This window comes from Pseudorca crassidens, chromosome 13 (genome assembly GCF_039906515.1).
Source record: "Pseudorca crassidens isolate mPseCra1 chromosome 13, mPseCra1.hap1, whole genome shotgun sequence".
In the NCBI taxonomy this organism is placed as follows: domain Eukaryota; kingdom Metazoa; phylum Chordata; class Mammalia; order Artiodactyla; family Delphinidae; genus Pseudorca; species Pseudorca crassidens.
The window spans coordinates 34,280,111-34,300,128 of NC_090308.1; the positions used below are offsets into that span (position 1 = coordinate 34,280,111).

A 20,018-nucleotide genomic window follows, 5' to 3' on the forward strand; every position below is an offset into this window, starting at 1 on the left:
ATAACTCCTGGAAAGAATGTAGAAACCAGAGGTAAAGAGAGATGATATTGTGTCTGGATCCCTACCAAGAGGAGCAAATAGGAGCCGCTGATGTACCTACCACACGTCGAAGTAACATGATCTTTATTTCTAGAGAAAATCACTGTCGGCTCTATAACGGAGAATCTCAGGACTGGGGAAGGAGTGTTATACCTTAGCTTTAAGGCAACACTAATTCAGAGAAATAGTAATAACTATTCCCGAACAGGGAAAACCAGCATTTTTCCTTCATCCTAATTGTAGAGGCACACCCGATGAGTTGGACTGATCTGCTCTAGCCAGGTATGGTAGCCAAAGACTGATGCATTTTGTCAGGGTTAAGCACGGAAGGGAGTTTATAAAACAAACAGGCAGTGCCACTCCTCTAGCAAGGCTGGTATCTTGTATCCGTTGGAGAACCCACGGAAGAACAACAGCATGCATGGCTTTTAAAACACGCAAGAGGGTTAAACTTAAAAATCAGTTTATACACAGAAGCATGATATTAGATTAACTGCCTGTTAGTCACAACTAGAAAAATTGCAACCCTATCGCTTATTTATCTCGCATGCTGCTTTGCTTTGCTATTTAAAAAAAAAAAAAACAAACTTTTATAATAAAACTTGTTGAATTTCAAAATATTAAAGATTTTTTTCCTCTATGTATTATATCACATAGCTGGTTTTTAGTTTTCTAGTTTCAGATTTTTGAATACTTTGAGTATGTGACTTTTCAATTATACTCTCAGGGTGAAGAGATAGAAATCAGAGTGAGAGAAAGTACTGTACATAATAGTAGGTTTTCAGACTTTGGAAATGTATATAAGGGAGGGTTCTCTATTGTAAGTTGAATGAATGCTTAGATTAGTTGATATAAACTTAAGTTTTAAAAATTATTATTAATGAATTCTTCTTTTTGTCTTTGCATTTACCTTCCCAGATGTTCCAGCCTATCATTTTACTTATTCTCATTCTTGTATTATTTTCATCACTTTCTTACACAACAATATTTAAACTTGTCTTCCTTTTTACACTGTTTTTTGTACTGTAAATCTCTCATCATTTACCATTCATTGTAGTATTTTCAGTTTGTTTGTTTTGTTCACCCTTCAAGACAAGAAGTAAAAGAAGTATAATTTCTGTAGTAACCAATGCTGTAAAAACACTGAAGACTGCTTGTTTCTTTAAAAAGACACATCTTACCACTACTAAATTCAATAAGAAGCCTGAGCATTAAATGTTTCAGGTAAGGGAGTAAGTATGACTTCTCTTTTTATAAATCATTTTAATTTTTACTTCTTTCTTTTACATCTTGATTTGCACTCTTCTTAAATCACTGTAAGAATGACTGTAAAAATTGCCTAGGTCTCTCAATTATTTCTCAGTATTTGACTACTATGATAATTCAAAAGCTGGACATTCACAAGTTGGTCACATCTTAGAAAATATATAGACTTATAAAGTACTTTTGCTAGGTTGCAACAGACTAACAGCATAATTTTGATAACCAATAAATACCAATGAAAATTATGGTGAACAAATGAAATGTGACCATCATGGGAACTAAACTATTTATTGTGATACTGATGGTGTTCTGTCTAAAAAGATGTGTTTGGAAGCATGAGAGTGGATTAGGCCTTAGTCCATTGAGAAAGTAATTATCTTCATCCTGCTACATTTGACCAGCTTCAACCATTCCAACCAAACCAACCACTTCTGCGTTTACCTGTTATACCTGGAGCCATAGATTGCCAGTCAAGTTTTTGCCTGGAGTCCTGTCCTCTATAATAGGTTACCACACAGAATTGCTTCTGGGGCAGGAAATATGCTAGAAATACAGTATATTAAATATTTTGAGTAGGGAAAAGAATAGTCATTCTGTAGAATTTCATTAAATCACAGTCCAAAGCCAGTAGCATAGTTCCAGTGGGAGTTGCTCTCTAGACAAACTTACTTTGATGAACCTCAACATTACCCTTTCTCCTCCTACCTAAAGTGGCCTGGATAGGTTTCCTGTACCCAGAAGGTCCTATTCTGTCAACCTGTCAATTGGCAATTTACAGAGTGGAAAGCTGGACTGCACTACTGTCACCAAGATTCAGAAATACTAGCACTCGTTGACGTCACAGACGTAGAGATACTTGTATGTTGGTTGGTGGATATGAAAATCTGTAGTAAAGTGAAGTGTCTTGCCCTCAGCATAAAAAATAATATATGGAAAATCTTGGCTCTAATACAAAATTTGGTACTGGCAACAGTCTTTTGAGTCCTCATCCCCCAGCACGTCAGTTTCCCTTTGAGTATTAATTTAATAAAAAGAAAAACTACATAATAGTTTAAAATTTAGTTTATAATACCTGCTCTTAATCTCCATGGTTTTCAGTTTAATTTTGGTTTTCATTTTGTTTTGTTTTGAGGGGAAGAGAGACCGGGAGTGAGGAGTGGTTGACCGACAGTTCAAATCTGTCACTACATACTTGCGGCTTTTTGTCTTAGAGATTCAAATGGCTAGATAGAACGTCATGACAAGAACAAATGAAATAACATAAATGCTATACTTAATTATTCAAGTGTTACATTTTAAAAATTTTCATCTTAGGAAAAGCAACCACTTTAAAAATCAAAAGTTGTCTGTTAGATCCTTGGTCAACCCCTAGACCACCATCTCAGAGGAACCATTTTGGCAATGGAAGTGGAACTGAAGGTAAATGTTTGAGGCTGAAATTTATCTGAAATATTGATTGCCTTGGGAGCCAGATACAGCCAGCTAAGCGATGACTCTCAGCTACCTATGGAGCATTTGGTAGCTTATGGAGGTGTTGCCAGTTCCAGTCACAATGACTGGAAGCTCATTGCCATTTAGAGGAAAGGGCTCAGAATTTCAAATAATTGTCCTGCCCAGATTCCTAACATTATCCCTGTGGGGAAGCGTGGCATGCAGTGCGCTTGTTCACTTCAGAATGATCGTGGATGTTCAGTACCCTGTGTGGCTTTAAGAAACTGGCTTTAGAATTGAAACTTTCTTTACCACAAGGAGAATCAAGAACTAAATATCTACATCAGTGGTTTTCAACCTTAGCCATGCATCAGAATTCCTGGCATGCTTTTAGAATTGAGACCCTACTTCACACTAATTGAAACTGAATGTATGAGCCCAAGCATTTATATATATATATTTTTTAACTCCCAAGAACTAATTCTTAAGATGTTTGAATTATCAAAAATATGTAGATACAGCTTATACCAAGGTTATATAGTAAACCATGTGATAATAGCTGTATAGAATCATCAGTTGTCTAGGTTTTAGTAGACCTTAAAGTTCCAGGCATTCATTGGATATCCACATCCTCTCTAAGGCATTTCCACCTTTGTCATATGGCCTTTGTCACAAGTCCTCTAATGACAAAGCAGTTCTCTTTCCACACTGGTGATAGTGTTAGAAAACTCCCCTTTAATTCATACAGGTGTTTAAAGCAAACAATATCAGAGAAGACGAGTAGGAATAATACATGACAGAAAGGAGAACCGAGGTCAATATTGTGTACGTGCAGGGTCACACACACACTTGGAGATACAGACACATGTGAATGCTGAATTAAAGCCTCAAGATGATCTCACACACACCCTAACAAACCACCACTTTGTCATTATACAGTCATCTCTGCTGCAAAGCTTCCCCATGTGATCCACAGAGAGGATATGGTGTCCCAGCAAGAATGATGGATGCCAACTGATTCTGCCCTCCAAACCCAGACGAGAAAGCATACCCAAAGAGATGTGAGAACGGAGCAAAAAGATAGAGCATGGATCCTTTGTCTACTTAACAAACATTTTTTTTTTTTGCAGTATGCGGGCCCCTCACTGTTATGGCCTCTCCTCTTGCAGAGCACAGGCTCCGGATGCGCAGGCTCAGCGGCCATGGCTCACGGGCCCAGCCGCTCCGCAGCCTGTGGGATCTTCCTGGACCGGGGCACGAACCCGCGTCCCCTGCATCGGCAGGCGGACTCTCAACCACTGCGCCACCAGGAAAGCCCCTACTTAACAAACATTTTGAAGTGTCCCTATGTTAGGTATAGAGGAAATTGAGGTTCAGTTTCTACTTTTTCACAGCTTTCAATTGATTGATTGACCAGGACAGACATGTAAACAGCTAACTCTGACAGGTACTATTATTGAAGTGCAAGAAAAGGTTTGTGGTTGCAATTTATTGTTCATTGCATACCTGAGAGCATGTTAGATTTCCCTAAGAGAGCACAATAAAATCCCTAGGCATTCTTGGATGGAATAATACCATAAATCAATGCAGGGCTGGTACATATACCTCAACAATATCTTGTGACCTGGACAAGAAAGGAGATGCTAACCGAGGGATGGCTGGGCTAACCAAAACACCAGCCTTGCCCTCAGATCTCTTGTGAGGAATTAAAGTCATCCTGGCAACAAGGGTATTAATCTTACCTATGGCTTCCTAAGGCATTGACTTTAAAGAAGAATTTCATGACAATTTTGAATTCCATCCAGGCTCTTCATATATGCAACCCCAGTAAGATAATGATGAGGGGAAACAGGACAGACTTGGAGGCTCTTTCCAACTGTGCTCTACCCACTGCAAAGCCGACTTCTCAGTTTGTGCCTGTGTGTGTGCACACACCTCTACACACTGTGGTGTACAATAGGAAATGCACCTAGTGTCAGAGAATTCAGACCTGCATCTATCTTAGGGGCCTGCTGGGGGCCGGTAGTTGGAAGGTGGTCTCAACAGACTGCCAGCGGGCACAAGGTGACCTTGTCCCTTGCTTTCTTCTCCCTGGCACTTCAGGCTGTTGTGTGAGCACCAAGGATCTAGGGTGCATCTCTCCCTTACACCACAGGGCATAGTCACGGGAAGAAAAGTTAACAAAGATGGCACCCAAGACCTCAGAAAGAGAGTCCCCAATATCTCCTTCCCCTCCCCTTTGATCCTGTTCCTTGCATTATCTTTGTTGTATACAGCTAGCTCTAAAAGAGGAACACCCAGGCTTCTTTGTTCATGAAGAAAACAAAATCCTCCAATTATTGAGACAAGGAATCTTCTCATATTTGCCCCTTTGAATCTGTGCTATTTAAACATCACACTGAAAATAAGTTCAAACAAACAAAAAATTCCTTTGTGTGCACATTCTTGGGTGTAGGAAGGAGTGTCTTTGGTAATTTGGCCTAGATTTAAGGAAAAAAAATTCAATTGGCTACTTTTAAGCAGAACAGGCTCAAACTCATAAAACAAGGGAAAATCCAGTGCTCAGCCTGGAATGTGTATTGGCTTGCATTCTCCAGTCTTCATTTCAATCTGTGTGGTAGAGTGGGATGCGGTTATTTCATCAGTTGCCGTTGAAGTTTGGAATGTCAATTTGGTAGCTAAGCCTTAACTCTAAATATTCATGCAGTGTTGGTAGCTATATTCTTATAGAACCACAGCCCACTTTCCTCTGGTAGAGTCATGCTTTGGGTGAGGTGCTCTAATTGAATATAAGGGTTGAAGAGAAAGTGGTAGAGGGTAATATCAGAAAGTGGGAAAAGTTGACAGCACTTTTAGGAACAATTTTCAAGTAGAGTGCTGTTATCATCTCGCTTGATCAGAGAACAGGAGCAGCAAAGGCAACACTTGCCTGTTAAAAATAAGGAAAAATCTCCACCTTTCACTTTCCACTGTCAGACCAGGCTGTGATGTCTCAAAGAACCTCATCTTATCTTATGACTCAGATGTTTATGTTTACTAAGCTTAAATGTGACATTTCTTGATTATTCAATTTCATTGTTACAATTATAAAAGGTTTTTTTAGTTCATAGTTATCTGAGTTTTCCTATAGCTAAATCAAATACCATGAAAATCCAACATCTGAAGATAAAATTGTAAGATTTTATAAATTCATAAAATTTACTATAAGAGTATATAATCAGTGGTGTTCAGCAGTTTTTCAGCCTTTCAAAAAATATTCATGTAACTGTTTTGACTTGTGGACGAGAATATTTCTTCGAATGTTGTCTAAACCAAAATTTCTGTTTAGGGTATTTCAAGTTCAGTTCATAATATTTTGCTTTTGTTTTGATTCTTTTTCTTTTAAATTATCAGAACATTTTCAGGCATATTAGGTAAATAATTTAAAAGTTTTATCTTGTACCAAGATAGATATTAAATAAACAGTATGTTGGAGGATTGCACTAATTGAAAAACTAGAGCCTTTCAGAAACGTTTAGAAGAGTTACTCATTTCACAAAATGGGAAGGGACCCTGAAGTATTGAGGAATTATATGACTATTTCAGGAGCTTTGTTATACTGCCGACTCCAAAGATGGAACTCTGGAAATCATTGATTCTGAAAAAGTGTCTTTACATGTTTTTTTTCTGTAGTCTCTTCTGAGTGTTTTGGGTTGAGCTGCTTATAAAATCTGTGTTAACAAGCAAGAGGCATGAGTGATCATTGAAGGCTGACAAACATTTGTTCCTTTCTGAGATTCTTCATAATGTACCTGTGAAGTCAGCAAGTCAGCTCTTTGAGTCCATGTTGAAAGTTCCTGCCTTAACCTACGTGTTTGAAAATTTAAAGAGACTGAGGGGCAGAGAGAAGCTCATCAGTTTGTCCACTTGCCTCAAATGGCTTAGTAAGGAAAGAGAATTTAAGAGCTTTTTAAAAAAAAATAGTGTCTTTTATTTGTTAATGTCAGAAAACTCAGTTTAGCATCTAGTTTGTAATTCCCTTCTTTTTCATGAACATGTGCGATTTTTGTACAATCCATTCCCTTTGTCATTCCCTCTGTATTATTAACTCCTGGACAGATAAAACAGACTTAGACTATTTAAATAGACATCCTATGTGTCAGCCTAGATCAGTTGTTTAGAACTTTGAAGGGGGGAGGGGATGGTGGTTAACATAATGAGTCAGCAAAATTAATTTATTCTGGATTTTGGAATCTGAGCTCCTTTACCTGAAAGGAAATGTGTATCTGCAGAAGCACCAGAACCACTGTATGGAAGGTCTTAGCATTATTCTACCTGCTTAGACTCCAGGTAGTGGAAAAAGCCCCAGGAAAGCAGCCAGAGGAGGTAGTTGAAGGAAAATGAGGATCCCCCAGCAATGGACCTTCAAATCTTGGAGTGAGAAAGCTCTCCAGGAAGAGAAACTCATGCCTCTGGTCACACTTGTCACTTTCGAGGGAATGTGATTTATTCCCAAGTAGCTATTTGTTTGAAGTACTCATATTTGTGGAAAGTAGATGGATTAAAAACAGTAGGGTAGATGCAAAATAATTGGAAAAGAAAGAACGAAAGAATCTTACTGTGCAAAATATTTCAGTGGCAACGACAACAAAAGAATATAGTGTAAGGGCCAAGCATAGGCGTCAGGGCATTGTTAGAGTCTCTGTGGACTTAAAAAAGAGATCTTGGTGTAGAGAGTGGGTCCAGCTGTCTCTGCAGAAGTCCTCTGATTGGAGTGGACCCAAGGCTACACTGAAGTGTGACTGTGGGCCTCCCTTCCTGGACCCTCATCTCCAGATCCTTTACCGTAGCCTTCTCACATCATGATGCCATATTCCTTTGCACCTGGGCACCAAGACCTCTCACATTAGCACCTCAAAATCTAGCACCACTCATAACAGTTCCTCTTTTTGATCTTCCGTCTCTCTCCCTGCTCCACGGCCCACCGGGCTCCGCCGATCAAAGCTTACCTATATTGACTGTTCCTTCCAGCCCTTTTGTGTGTTAGCTGTTCCTTTTTTTCTTTTAGATGGGTTTGTAATCACAGCAACTGAGTTATCTAAACTTCAATTGGTTCCTCTTTAGAGTTTCTAGTTCCTTGTTACACTGCTCTGCACTTCTATCAATCATCTTTCTTACTCCTTTAACATTTTTATTACCTCCTCTTTGAACTAGGGGTCTAGTAGTCTGGAGAGATGTTTCACTGTTTGTTGTTTCAGGGGATTTCTCTTGTTCTTTTAATTGGGAGTAGCAGCTCTCCTTTTCTGAGCAAAGTTGTGACTAGCCAGTAATCGCTTCCTTTGTCAATGGCATTTGATTAGACAATTACTAAAAATATAATATAATGTAGAAGATATAGGTGGGGTAGCAACACCCTGGGATGGGGCAGGACGGGGAGAATACAGATCAGTTCCTTTGTCCTTCAAATTATACTCCCTAAATGGCCTCTCTCAGCCCTGCTTTCCTGCTAGAACTTCCTAACAGAAGTGACTCAGGGTGGCCCTCTTGTGGTGGAAAGGCATTCCCAAGGCCCTTTTCTGGAATGAAATGAGAGGTAGCCCTAGAACAGTTCCTGTATCACTTAGCTTTTGTTGTCATCATTATCAATATCTCCCAAGTAAAGAATCTGGAAATAATATAGTGAGATGCTAAAAACAAATTTGAAAACTGTAAGGAAGATCTGTCTCTAGTCTTAAATAGCTCACGTTTAAAAAATGTTTTATTGTTTTGTTTCTTCAAAATATAGACAAGTACTTTAAAAAATAAAATAAAACAGATAGTTTGAAACTGTTTCTTTTGAATATTTCTGTCATCTGGAAATGCCTGTACATAATCCCCATGACAGATTTGCTTGGCTAAAAAATCTGTTGACATGTCACCATCCCTCAGAATAGGAGAGACAGCCAGCATCCCGTGATTCTAAGGAAAAACATTCAGCACTGGGAAAAGAGCACGTTAGCTGAAACACAACAACCTAAGCGTGTAACTTCCATGGATAATAAATACTTTGTGTGTGACTCTCATCATTTTATAATCTAAAACAGATTCTGATAAGTGTCAACCTATTTCTTTTACTAACACAGAGTCCGAACTCTGTCATTCTAGGACTCAAATAACACAGGACCAAGTTTCACAGACTCAGCTGTAGAACTTTATAAAAATTAAGAAAACTGGGCCTCACCCCTGGATGGTCTAGTTCAGAAATTGGAGGAAAGTTCCAGCTTTAGGAACTTTTAAATAATTCTTTGAGCGATTGCAGGGTGCAGCAAGGCCTGAGAGTAACACAACACGGAACTGTGGTCCCGTTGGTGGAACGCTATGGAGATGACCAGGAGAAGCACCCCACATTTGCTTATAAATTTGTTTCAAGGAATACTCAGGAAGTGGACAGTCATGCTGCAGGTCACATTTCAGGGATCTTCAGAGTTGATGGAGCTTGCTGAGATCAAAGATTTGTCTTATTCTTCTAACGGTCCTCAGGATCTAACGCTACAGCTGGCCCAGAGCTGGTGCTCACAAATATTTGTTAAGTGGAATGTTAATTGGAATGCCCAAGACCTCTACCTAAGAATGGAAGATCGTTTAATGTTCAAGAGAGTTCTGCTAAACAACTGAGATGTATCGTAAAGCGCTTTGAAAATTGTAAATGCCACATGTAATAGCTTCTTTTTTTTGGCTGTGTTGGGTCTTCGTTGCTGCACGGGCTTTCTCTAGTTGCAGCGAGCAGGGGCTACCCTTTGTTGCGGTGCGCGGGCTTCTCTGCAGTGGCTTCTCGTTGCGGAGCACGACCCCTAGAACGCACGGGCGTAGTAGTTGTGGCACACGGACTTAGCTGCTCCGCGGCATGTGGGATCTTCCCGGACCAGGGATCAAACCCGTGTCCCCTACAGTGGCAGGCGATTCTTAACCACTGCGCCACCAGCGAAGTCCCCTAGCTTCTAAGTTATAATATGCTATAAGAATGAGTTCCATATTTCAAAGTAATCTCTTTTCCAATTTTTTCCATATCGTTTACAATGAAAATAGAAATACAATACCCCTTTAACTGGTAAATATGTTTAAAGAGTAAAAGAAGAAGGGGCTGAAAAACTATACAAGCAAGAAATCAGAAGCCACCCAGTGTAAAGAGATTAAATAAATAACTGCTTCGTGGTGCTTCAAGACCATCCTTCAGACAGAAAACTGTAAATTAAATGTGCAGTGGGATACTAAAGGCAAAGTTGGTGCATTTATCCCTAGATTTTCTTCCATCACTAATTTAAAATTCTTTTGTCTTCGTATTCCGACCGAGGATTTACATTTTTGAAGGATACAAACCTCTTTAAATAAATGGCCATGAAGATAAATACTCTGTTATATGACTCCTATGTTACACTTGGAAGATGAAGTATTAGCTCCTTCATTTGGGGCTTAGAAGAGAACTGAATTTAAGATTTAATAAAGCCAGAAATAAATGTCTCACGCCCCAAACTCTTATCCCTGGGTTCTATTCCCTTCCTTGAGCTCCTTGGAATTTTAAACTTTAAGGCACTCCTCCAAGAATTAGAAGACCTGGATTCTATTCCTGGCATTGCTAGTTAGTGCCTTTGTGACCTTGAGCAAATGGCTTAACATCAGGGCCTCTTTCCTCAGCTGTAAAATTAGAAGCGTGGCTAGATGATTTCAGGCGTTCTTTGTGGCTCTAAAATTCTGTAAGTCTGGAAACACCTGCTAGTGACATTTATGCACTCATTGCTCTTTCCCCCTTTCCAAAATGTTTTAGTTTGTGGCTTAATAGCATCATTTATATAGATCTTTTCAAACCCTTTCCAGGATTTTCTTTTTTTGTTTCTTGATAGCAGCTCGTGTTTCTGCATTTACTTTACATTAAGAATTGTTACATGCATTTCTTTACATATTTGTTATACACTGAAATAGGATTAGTGTGACATCAGATATGAATGATTCCTCCAAATTCTCTCTAATATATAGAGCAATAATTTGAGTCACTTTCATATTTGAAGGTTTAAATATTTAAATGGATTAAAAGTGACCTGGATTGTGCAACAAATTGCATTTTTTTCCATAAGGCTTTCAGCCATTTGACACCTGCTTGAAAATGTCAGACGCTTCAAGATGTCTGAATATCACTATAGGGCTGGGTATACCAGCGTCTGTTTTCAAAATCCATTCGTTTTATGTACATAACAGCAGGAACTTTTTAAAACAAAGCTTTCTTAGAAGTTTTTAGTGGAAAGGTTCAGAAATACCTGAGCTGAGTATTTATTGCCTTTGTATGCAGTCATCTAATTGCATTGCTTTATTTCTCTGGGGTATGAAATATAGCATGGAAATTTTAGCTAATATACATAAAAATTGTTCAACAGAAAGGGTTGGTAACTACCGTTAATGGTAGACTTGGGAGAAATTCTGTCAAAGTTTTTTGTGCCTAGTTTTTTATTCTATTTTTGATATAATTTGAGGTCAACTTTACCATGACAAGAAGCAGATGAAGCACCTGCAATAAATAATTACTGGGACATCCATGAAAAAGGGCATTGAAACAGGTACTATTGAGGGATAGTATAGAGGACAGCACAGCATAATTCCTCTTGTAATTAGCTACAGATTATCTGAAGTTCTGATGGGGTGTAGAAAACAGTCTTAATTTGATTTACCAATGACACATGGAAATTAAGAGGTCTGGAGCGGAAGAGAGGTCCGGAGTGTCCTGATAAGGGCAAAGGCAGAATGAACTAACATTTCTTAAGTGCCTGGCACTGTAAGTACCCCCTCATACTCTTACAACCTCCTTACAAAGTAAATATAATTATCCCCTTACAGAAGTAACAAACTCGAAGTTCACACTGATAAGTAGTGGCAGTAATTTGAAACCAATATCTCTGTGACAAAATTCCAGGGTCTTCAGTTAGAGAAACCGGTTCCAAGACCTACTTCTCTGCGTGGTCGAGTTTCTGTGAATTTTGGCAAGATACTCTGCCTCTTTGAACCTTGGTTTTATCAGTAAACTTGGGTTAATATCTACAGACACATTTTCTGTGAGAGTGAGCTAAGATAAAGATACATTAGATATTAGAAGTACTTAGCACAGAGCCTTGCAGAGAGCTGTCTCTCCATGAGTCATCACTATTATTACTCTAACTATTATTGTTGTTGTTATTGCTTTTGAGATTTGGGGACGGGGGGTGGGGGTTGCTTTTTTTTTTTTTTTGCTTTTGATGCCAGGCTTTCAAAACACAGAGTATGATTTCATTCAATTGTCCTACATGTACTAAAGTCCTACTATGAGCAGGTTATTCTTAGTAAACTTTTTAACTCCCCATGAAATATTTATCTGGAAGCAGGCAAAAATAATGTGACAGGGATTATTAAATGCTTTAATGACCACACAGACTTTAGACTTGAGGATAAGCCCTTATTATTTAAACTTTTATGTAGCTTATTTGCTGAATTAGGTTGTAGCACACCTTCATTGAAAACAAGTACATGGGTATCTCATTGGTTTTTTCCTTACCACAATACGTATCATCCTTTCCCACGGGCTCTGATTTCCACTAGCAGAAAGACATCACCATCACTATAGATACAAGCAGCAAGCACAGAATCACAAAGAACTAGACGGCTGGTCTTCATATTTGCCATTTCTACTTTATTTCAAGACAGAAGTTTGATACCTTTTCACAAACTTTTGCGATTATATACATAAAATTTCTACACATATTCTGCCACATCCAGAGACCAACTTCCAAAGGCACCGCAAAGTACATTTTGAAAAGGGGAAAGAGAGAGGTAGGCAAAGAGATGATTCTTGCCTGTAAAAAAGGAGTTAACTTTTCCAAATAAATGGAATGTAAAATTGGCCATTGTCATTGTGTGATATTAACACCAGCTCTTTTGGCAAGTTTGGAAATACTGGGCTCCCTTATAAAAGTTAAAAATGTCCTGGACCTGGAGTTGTTTACCCAGAGTGGGAGCTGCTCTAAAGTTACAGAGCTCTGGTTGGAAGAGATGGCTTGAAGGCCGCCTCCGAGAAACTGACGTCACAGTAGCCTCAGCTGCTGCTGTGACATTAGCTGAGCAGCTTTTTGATCTGTGAGATGGTGGAGGTTTCAAAGGGACTTGTCAGTATCTCTCTGTTGAATGGTTGGACTCATTTTGCATCCCCATTTTGTGCAAAGAAGCAAGAGTCACCGTGCTGAGACTTTTCTCTTTTAAAACAACCGGCTGTCCTCCCATTGCTAGATTGACCAGTGGTCGGACATCCATAGGATTTCTCCCCGGAGCAAAAAGGTATGTTTCTTTCTGGCAGTTTGAAAGCAAGTGACTAATTGTGGCAAAATATAGAGGGGCCGCTGTTGACATATTTGAAACTGTAGATACTTGTTTAAGTGGAGGGTGATTTCAACATCTGCCTGATTCAGTGTCTGTTTCTTGGCTTAAAAACAGTGGGGCAGGGTGTGTAATGGATTTTACTGACTCCCAGGGAAGAGAAGGTCCAGCTGCTGTGAGTGGATTTCCTGACTCCGGACTGATGGTACCATATGCTCTCTGAGACTGTTTTTGAAACACTGCTTCTCAGTACTTTGAACACCACTTTCCCTACCATAAGATTTCACTGAATTTATTTTTTAGAACACTATTTTCATTAGGATGAAGACTTTTTAACATTTGCAAAGTAAAGTTCACAACCCTTGAAATTGCTGGTATTTGAAAATTGCAGTGAAAAATAAGTCAGTGAAATTTCATCCAAGTTGATGGTTTGCTTACTGCATGATAAGTGTTTCTGTGGTTTGAGTTGAAGTGCATGCCATTCATAATGGGTTAATCTGCAATTAGGAGGGAACCTTAGCACTACAGCTTCTACTCTTTAAGCTGGTTAAGTTTAGGTGTTTTGTTTATCCAAGCCAAATGCGTCTTTCAAAGCTTTTATGAGCTAAGAGAAGTAAAATCGGTGCCCCTGTATGTTGGATATTTTCTAGTTTGAATATATAACTGGAGAGAAAACAAGGAGAAGATAATAAAATGAAAAGGCAAAATTGATTTCTTCAGAATTGCACGAGGTAGTATTCCTTTGACCTTATTGGAACATGAGGAACGATGCTGAAGTAGCAAGAAATAGCAATTTCTCAAAATTCCCTTTTGCATTGTAACAAAATCAAGTCATAGTTTTCTTTGCAAAAATGCATTCGCCAGTGAACAGTAGGGGAGGAATAAGGTCTTATAATCAGTTGAAATGATGCAAGTGATTCATAATAGCCTAGAGAAAGGGCTAGAGAATCTTGGAGGCAAATGGTGCATAACTTTGATGGGTATAGACCTGGGGATTCCTAATTCTTCAAAGTTAAGAGGAAGCAAAGCATCTCCAGGGCAAATGATGGTTCTAGGAATTGTGAGATTGGCAGTACCTACTGTGTGTGGCATTCCTATTGGAATATGTAACCTCCTACAAGTGAAAATTTTTCAATTATATGAAAAGCAGTATGTTTGTAAAAAGGAAAGCAGAGAGCAAGAAACAAACACTCTGAACAAAACTCTCAGAAGAGAGAAGTTGCAATCGAGTCAACTCCCCTAACGCTGTTTCATTTGTTTGGCTAAAGTCCAGTTTTCAATGGGGGAGATGAAGGTTGAAATGGTAACAACCAAGGTGTAGTAAGAAGGGAGCACCCCTCAGACGAAGAAGTGTTACCGTGACCTACTTGAGGCTAACATGGGAAATAGAAATGATTTATTGTGAAACTCCTGTGTTAATCTTAAATTTTGCTTCCTAGTAGGGCCGGAAGGTTAGCAGAACTGTTTTCCTCCCATCACCATACTTATGCAACCCACTCACAACCCTCTACAATTCTGGCTTCCGGCCTTGGGGAGGGGGAAGTAGGTTAAAATGGATTATGTAATGCTCACTTAGAGTTGTTGGGGGAAGAACGTGTGCATGACTAAGTAGTGCAGCTCCCTCTGTCCTTTTATATTTGCTCTAATCAAATTTTATTCTGAATGAAATTCTGGAGGGAGTGAAATGAAATGGAGAGTGAAGGGTGCATTGCAGAAATTCTTCCTTATCTCCCACAGAGATACCAATATCTGTGGGCGAAAACAAGTGACAACTAGGAACAAAGAGAACTTTTATATTTGCCTCAGCAGAAAGCACTGAAATTGAGTGTTTGAACGGCTGAGCCATTTTACCCCATAACTTTTCATTACAGAACGTTATGTCCCTACAAGATTGCTCTATTAGTTGGATTTTTTTTTAACATTTAGGGAGAATTATAACAAAAGCAGTTTTATATAAGATTTGTCTATTCAAATTTTTGCTAACAATAAAAACATTTCCTAAATATTTAACCTGCCTTGTATTCTTAAAATACTTGAAAAATACTGAGGACAAAGGAAAACTGTTAAAAATATGAGTTCACACAATTACACTTGCTTCTATGAATTTTCTAATGAAATCAAAATCAGTTTTATTCTAGAGGAAGATAAATAAAAGGAAGGAGGGTAGGGGGAACACAAAATAAAAGGAAGGGAGGGTAGGGGGAACACAAAATAAAAGGAAGGGAGGGTAGGGGGAACACAAAACGGGAGGGAGACAAGGACAGAAGGAAGAAACCAAGAAACAGGCATTTACTGAGCATTATGATCCAAAACAGTGTTAGTCGCTTTGATTAAGCATTCTCTTTCGTGCACATTTAATTCTCCCAAAACTCTATGGACCCCACTTTATTTTTAGAGGAGAAAGCAATATATTCAACCGTATTACATTTGACATTTATGACAAGACATAGATACTAGAAAGGTGAAATAAACCCTCCCACAGAAACTGGCACAGATATTGCCCTATAGGAATTTTCTTCCAAGGCTTGTTTTTTATCCATAACCATTACATTTTAAGGCACTAGATATTGCTCTGGTCCTGGAAAGGGGAAGCCCTGTAGATTGGCCCTTCTCCGTATTAAGTGGTGAATTTGGCGCTTTGCAATTAAGTGCAGGATTCTGTCTGCTTCGGGAACATTATCTGGGTTCATGTATAGTCCTGTTACCAGGAGCAAGCCTGATTGAGGGTTTTCCTGAATGATATTCTTCAGGTAGGTAAAAAAGAAAAGGGTCTGGTGCCCTTTCACCTGGACCTGGAAGTGGTTCAAGAAGAGTTAGAAATAAAAAGAAAAATTGGAGCCCTTTGCTACATAATTGTAGGAGAAACTTCATGATGATTTCTGAACATTTAGTGTTTAAAGACAGAATGAAACATGGAGTATCATAGCACCTCTTCTCCAGGTAGCTTGAAATTAGTCTGCTCTCTTTCTGTAACACCCTTTGTTATCTGCAACTACCTCTTGACGTCTTAAACCACTTCACTCTTCCTAAGAAGTTTCAGTGTTAAATACCTGCTAGTCAGCAAGATAGTTTCAGCTCACAGTTAATTACATATAGTTTAAAGCAGTCTGCAGTCTCTGAAAATTAGCACCGTCTGCATTGCCTGTGAATAGTTATTAGATGAACCTAGAAATTAATAGGTAATCAAGATCAATAACAGCTTCACCAAAACACAAAATTCTGTACTTTCTTTACAATCTTCATTTTGTTATGTCTCCATCGACACATTTATTTGGGGGCAACTTGCGTTTGCTGTGGCAGGTACTTGTGGTCACTGTCTCACAGGATTGGAGGGTAGCAAAAGGAAGGAAGGATGACAGAGGATGGAAAATGAGATTAGAAAAAAGACACGGCTGAGTGGATAAAATGAGACGTGATACTGTTTTTAATGGCTAAATCTGTAATGACTTGTTTTTCTTGGCTGAATTAGTCATAGTTTTGTGAGTGCCAAAGGAATAGGTAGGGATGATCAAAGTATCTGTAGCAAAATTTTTGAGAGAAGAGTAACCATATAGATCCCAATATTAGGGTGTTTTTGAGGGTGGAGCCCTGCATACAGCACTGACATTTTAAAATCCTTATTAGTCTATTATAATTCATTAATAGATTGCAACTCAAAAATACATGTTTGGAACAGTTTACCACTTGGATATGCATGTTCAGAGCAGTCTGACAAAAATCTAATGTCTTCTATGTTTATCTTATATTTGGGATATAAAATATGCGGCCGTCTTCTATGCCTGCAGAATGGGGCTTGCTTCCTGGTTATGTGGGCTTCATTAGACAATCCCAGAACCCAGGCAGCTACTGAGTCTCGAGAACTTTGCTCAAAATTAGCATCAGCTACCACCTGGTAAGTTAAGGCATTTTGGTCATGGCCAAATTGGCTTTTTTTTGGCCAACACTTAAGCTTTTTAAAAGCTAAAAAGTTAAGACTTCTTATAGGCGTGATTATCTTAGGAGATTCAGACATTTTAAATGTGCTTTTCTACCCATTAAAAAATGTATCTGACTTTAGTAATAAAAATATTTTCAGTGGATGTCAGCACAAGATTTTTTTAAAGCAAAAAATAGGGGAAATTTTATATTTCTCAAACCAATTTGCAGTCCATATGTCATTTAATCTTCGTAATAACCCTGTGGATATCCCCCATTTTAATATAAATAAATCTCAGAAATTTTAGGTGATTTATAACAGTTACCAATCGGGTATTTTAAAGTGCCTCTTCAGATCCTGAATGAACACATGCCCTAAATGCTAGAAATCTAATTATTTCAGTCACTCCTTAATATGATCAAGAATTTCCCTGCAAACTGATGAAAACATTTTTTTCATTTCTCTGTATTCAGTATCAGAAGATAGGTTCTGATATACAGTCTATTAGAAGGAAAAAAGAGCATGGATAAGTGTTAACATATGTCTTTCAGGATAATTTTGCTGCTTTTACATTTTACTTGATGAAATAAAATAATGACAATTTTTTTTTATGCTTTAGTTTGGTTTCTTACTGATACATCAGTCCCAGACTTACTACCAACATTGGGGTCTTATTGATACAGCAATCATGTTTGCCACAAGCCTGAACTCTATGAGTGTAAAATTGAGATTGTAGCCCAACACCACCTCAGGACTTTAAGTCACAGAAATGTATAATCTGGTTGCATCAGAACAGAAGGAGTAATTCCATTGCAGCAGAATCTACCACAGTTGTGTAGACGTGACGAAACAGTTGAATTTCATATTTCCACTCTTAGATATTCATGAAAAATTCTATGTTTAGATTAGGTGGTTAGTTAAAGGAATACTTATATCTCACACATGCATTTAACCATCCTGTCCACTGTAATTTTACTGTCTGGTCTCAGAAAGGGGCAGAAAAAAAGTTTGGATGATACTTTTTTCTTTGACTGTTAGTTTCTCCTTAGGCAGATATTTTTGTCATCTCTTCTTTTGAGTCCAATTTTCCTAAAGTTTGTTTATGTCAATGGCTCTTGACAAACTGATAAAATGTTTCCAGAAAGCACATGGATTTGGAACTCTCTCTTGTTATGTTTATATTAGGCTTTGTTTTAAAGGCAAGTGAGACTGCTTCAAATAAAACAACTCCAAGCTTCCAAGAAACAGTTAAGAGAAGGCAGAGACGGGCAGAAACACCCCTTCACTAACACTCACACGGTTGCCATGGACCTACATAAGCAGTGGGAGAACACAGAGACTAACTGGCGCAAGGAAAAGATGGAATTACTGGACCAGTTTGACAACGAAAGAAAGGAATGGGAAAGTCAATGGAAGATCATGCAGAAGAAGATAGAAGAGGTACAGGTTGATTTGTTTTGAATGCACTGGAAACTTAAAACTCAGAATGAAAATTCTGTTGGTTTGTTTTGTATTGGAAACTATTTTTACTTTCCAATTTCACCTAAAAGATGCATGTCTCAGTGATATTTACTAGACCAAAAATAGCATAACCTAACCCAATGTTACTGTAGGGACTATGCTAATTTATAGCTTTGCATGCAAATTGGAACTTGAAATGTCTTTCTAAAGTGTATCAATTTATTATTTTCTGACTAGAGTGCTGTGGTATCAAAAGTGAGGTATGTATTTTGCATAAGTTTTCAAATTCCAGGCCCAGGATGAAAACAGAAGAAAAACATAATTGGTGGAACATATTTTAGTAAAATTATAACTGGGCATTAAAACACAGATCTTTTCAGAGATGACTTATGAATAATGTCTACTAAAGGCAGTTATGTATTAGATAATTCAGTATAATCAAAAAGAGCATCATATATCAAAAAGAAAATGGAGGTGGACATGGTATTTATCCTGGCAATGTGTGACACATTTATTGGCACATTTATTTGGAAAGAATTTATAAAAAATGACATGCCGAGACTCTGATACAAATAATAATTTTATTCCTTCACGCTGTTTGGCCCAGAATATTTCCTTTAAGTATCTGCATTGATGTATATTCAAGCTTGTTCCAACTGAAAATTATTTATACTTATCTTGCTTTCTTGGAACATTCCCTGCTGTTGACTTATATGGTTTTGTGCACATTGCCAAGACAGTTATTTTAACAGACTCCTTGGCCTTTATTCACAGACAATCAAAGCTGGTGCTTTATGTGTTTATAGTGCAAATATTTTTCTTATTAACAGCCCTATAATTGGTTATAAATAAAATACAAATTGGCATACTAAAAGGAAAAACAAAAAAGAATAGCCATGTGACTCTTCTAAAATAGAGCTGAGAAGGCAGGCATGTAGCAGATGATTACAGATTGAAAGGAGAATTTACTTCTCATCCTTCTATAGTTTGGAAAATGCGTTTTGCTTGCTCTCTTAACTTCTCCACCCAGAGGCTCAGATTGGATCGACAGGGAGATGGCTAGGTCAAATCAAAATCCACAACTCCAATTCGAAACCTGAGCTCATTGGCTTCCAAAGGTTTGGAAGGTCCAGTTAATAACAATCTCAGATAATTCTAGCATCCAAGCAAAATAATTAAGGGAGTCAGGATTAGTCTAGCCAGTTGTTTAAGCCATGTAGCTAAGATGTTCTGCTGTCTGGTTAAATTTGTTATTGTCAAATAATTATTCTGACAGCTCTGTAGATTCCATCTATGGAAAATATTAGCCTTATCAATTAGCAGGCGTTAAACATAGGTGATAGTCCATAGAAATACTGACAGAAGGGCTAGAATATTTTTTTCTTTATCTTGGATAGTAGCTGTGCTGCTGTTTATGTCATTCTGCCTGCAGTATACAACACCATACCTGGCAATATGTTTAGATAATGTGCTTACCCAAACTACCGACCCAGAGATGATGCTGTTCAATACCTGAATACTAGCATTGTGCTCCCCTTATCATACTAATATACTTGTCGCT

The 20,018-nt window shown here is 38.2% G+C and overlaps 2 protein-coding genes across 9 annotated transcripts in view; both read left to right on the forward strand.

Moving 5' to 3' along the window:
* Nucleotides 1-6,459, forward strand: part of MTCL3 (MTCL family member 3) — a 47,657-nt gene extending 41,198 nt beyond the window's left edge. Inside the window, exons 7-8 of the mRNA XM_067702168.1 lie at nt 958-1,263; nt 3,673-6,459. Coding sequence (XP_067558269.1) covers nt 958-1,068 — 111 coding nt within the window. The 3' untranslated portion in view covers nt 1,069-1,263; nt 3,673-6,459. The remainder of the gene's footprint in view (nt 1-957; nt 1,264-3,672) is intronic.
* The window catches only part of KIAA0408 (KIAA0408 ortholog), a 35,472-nt gene continuing 16,585 nt past the window's right edge, over nt 1,132-20,018 (forward strand). For 3 of the 8 annotated variants that reach the window (XM_067702173.1, XM_067702175.1, XM_067702176.1), the window contains exon 1: nt 6,600-18,436. In XM_067702173.1, coding sequence (XP_067558274.1) covers nt 18,302-18,436 — 135 coding nt within the window. In that variant the 5' untranslated portion in view covers nt 6,600-18,301. Of the gene's footprint in view, nt 1,264-6,599; nt 18,437-20,018 lie in introns of those variants that run through there. The other 5 variants (XM_067702170.1, XM_067702172.1, XM_067702169.1 and 2 more) reach the window with 5 other exon arrangements.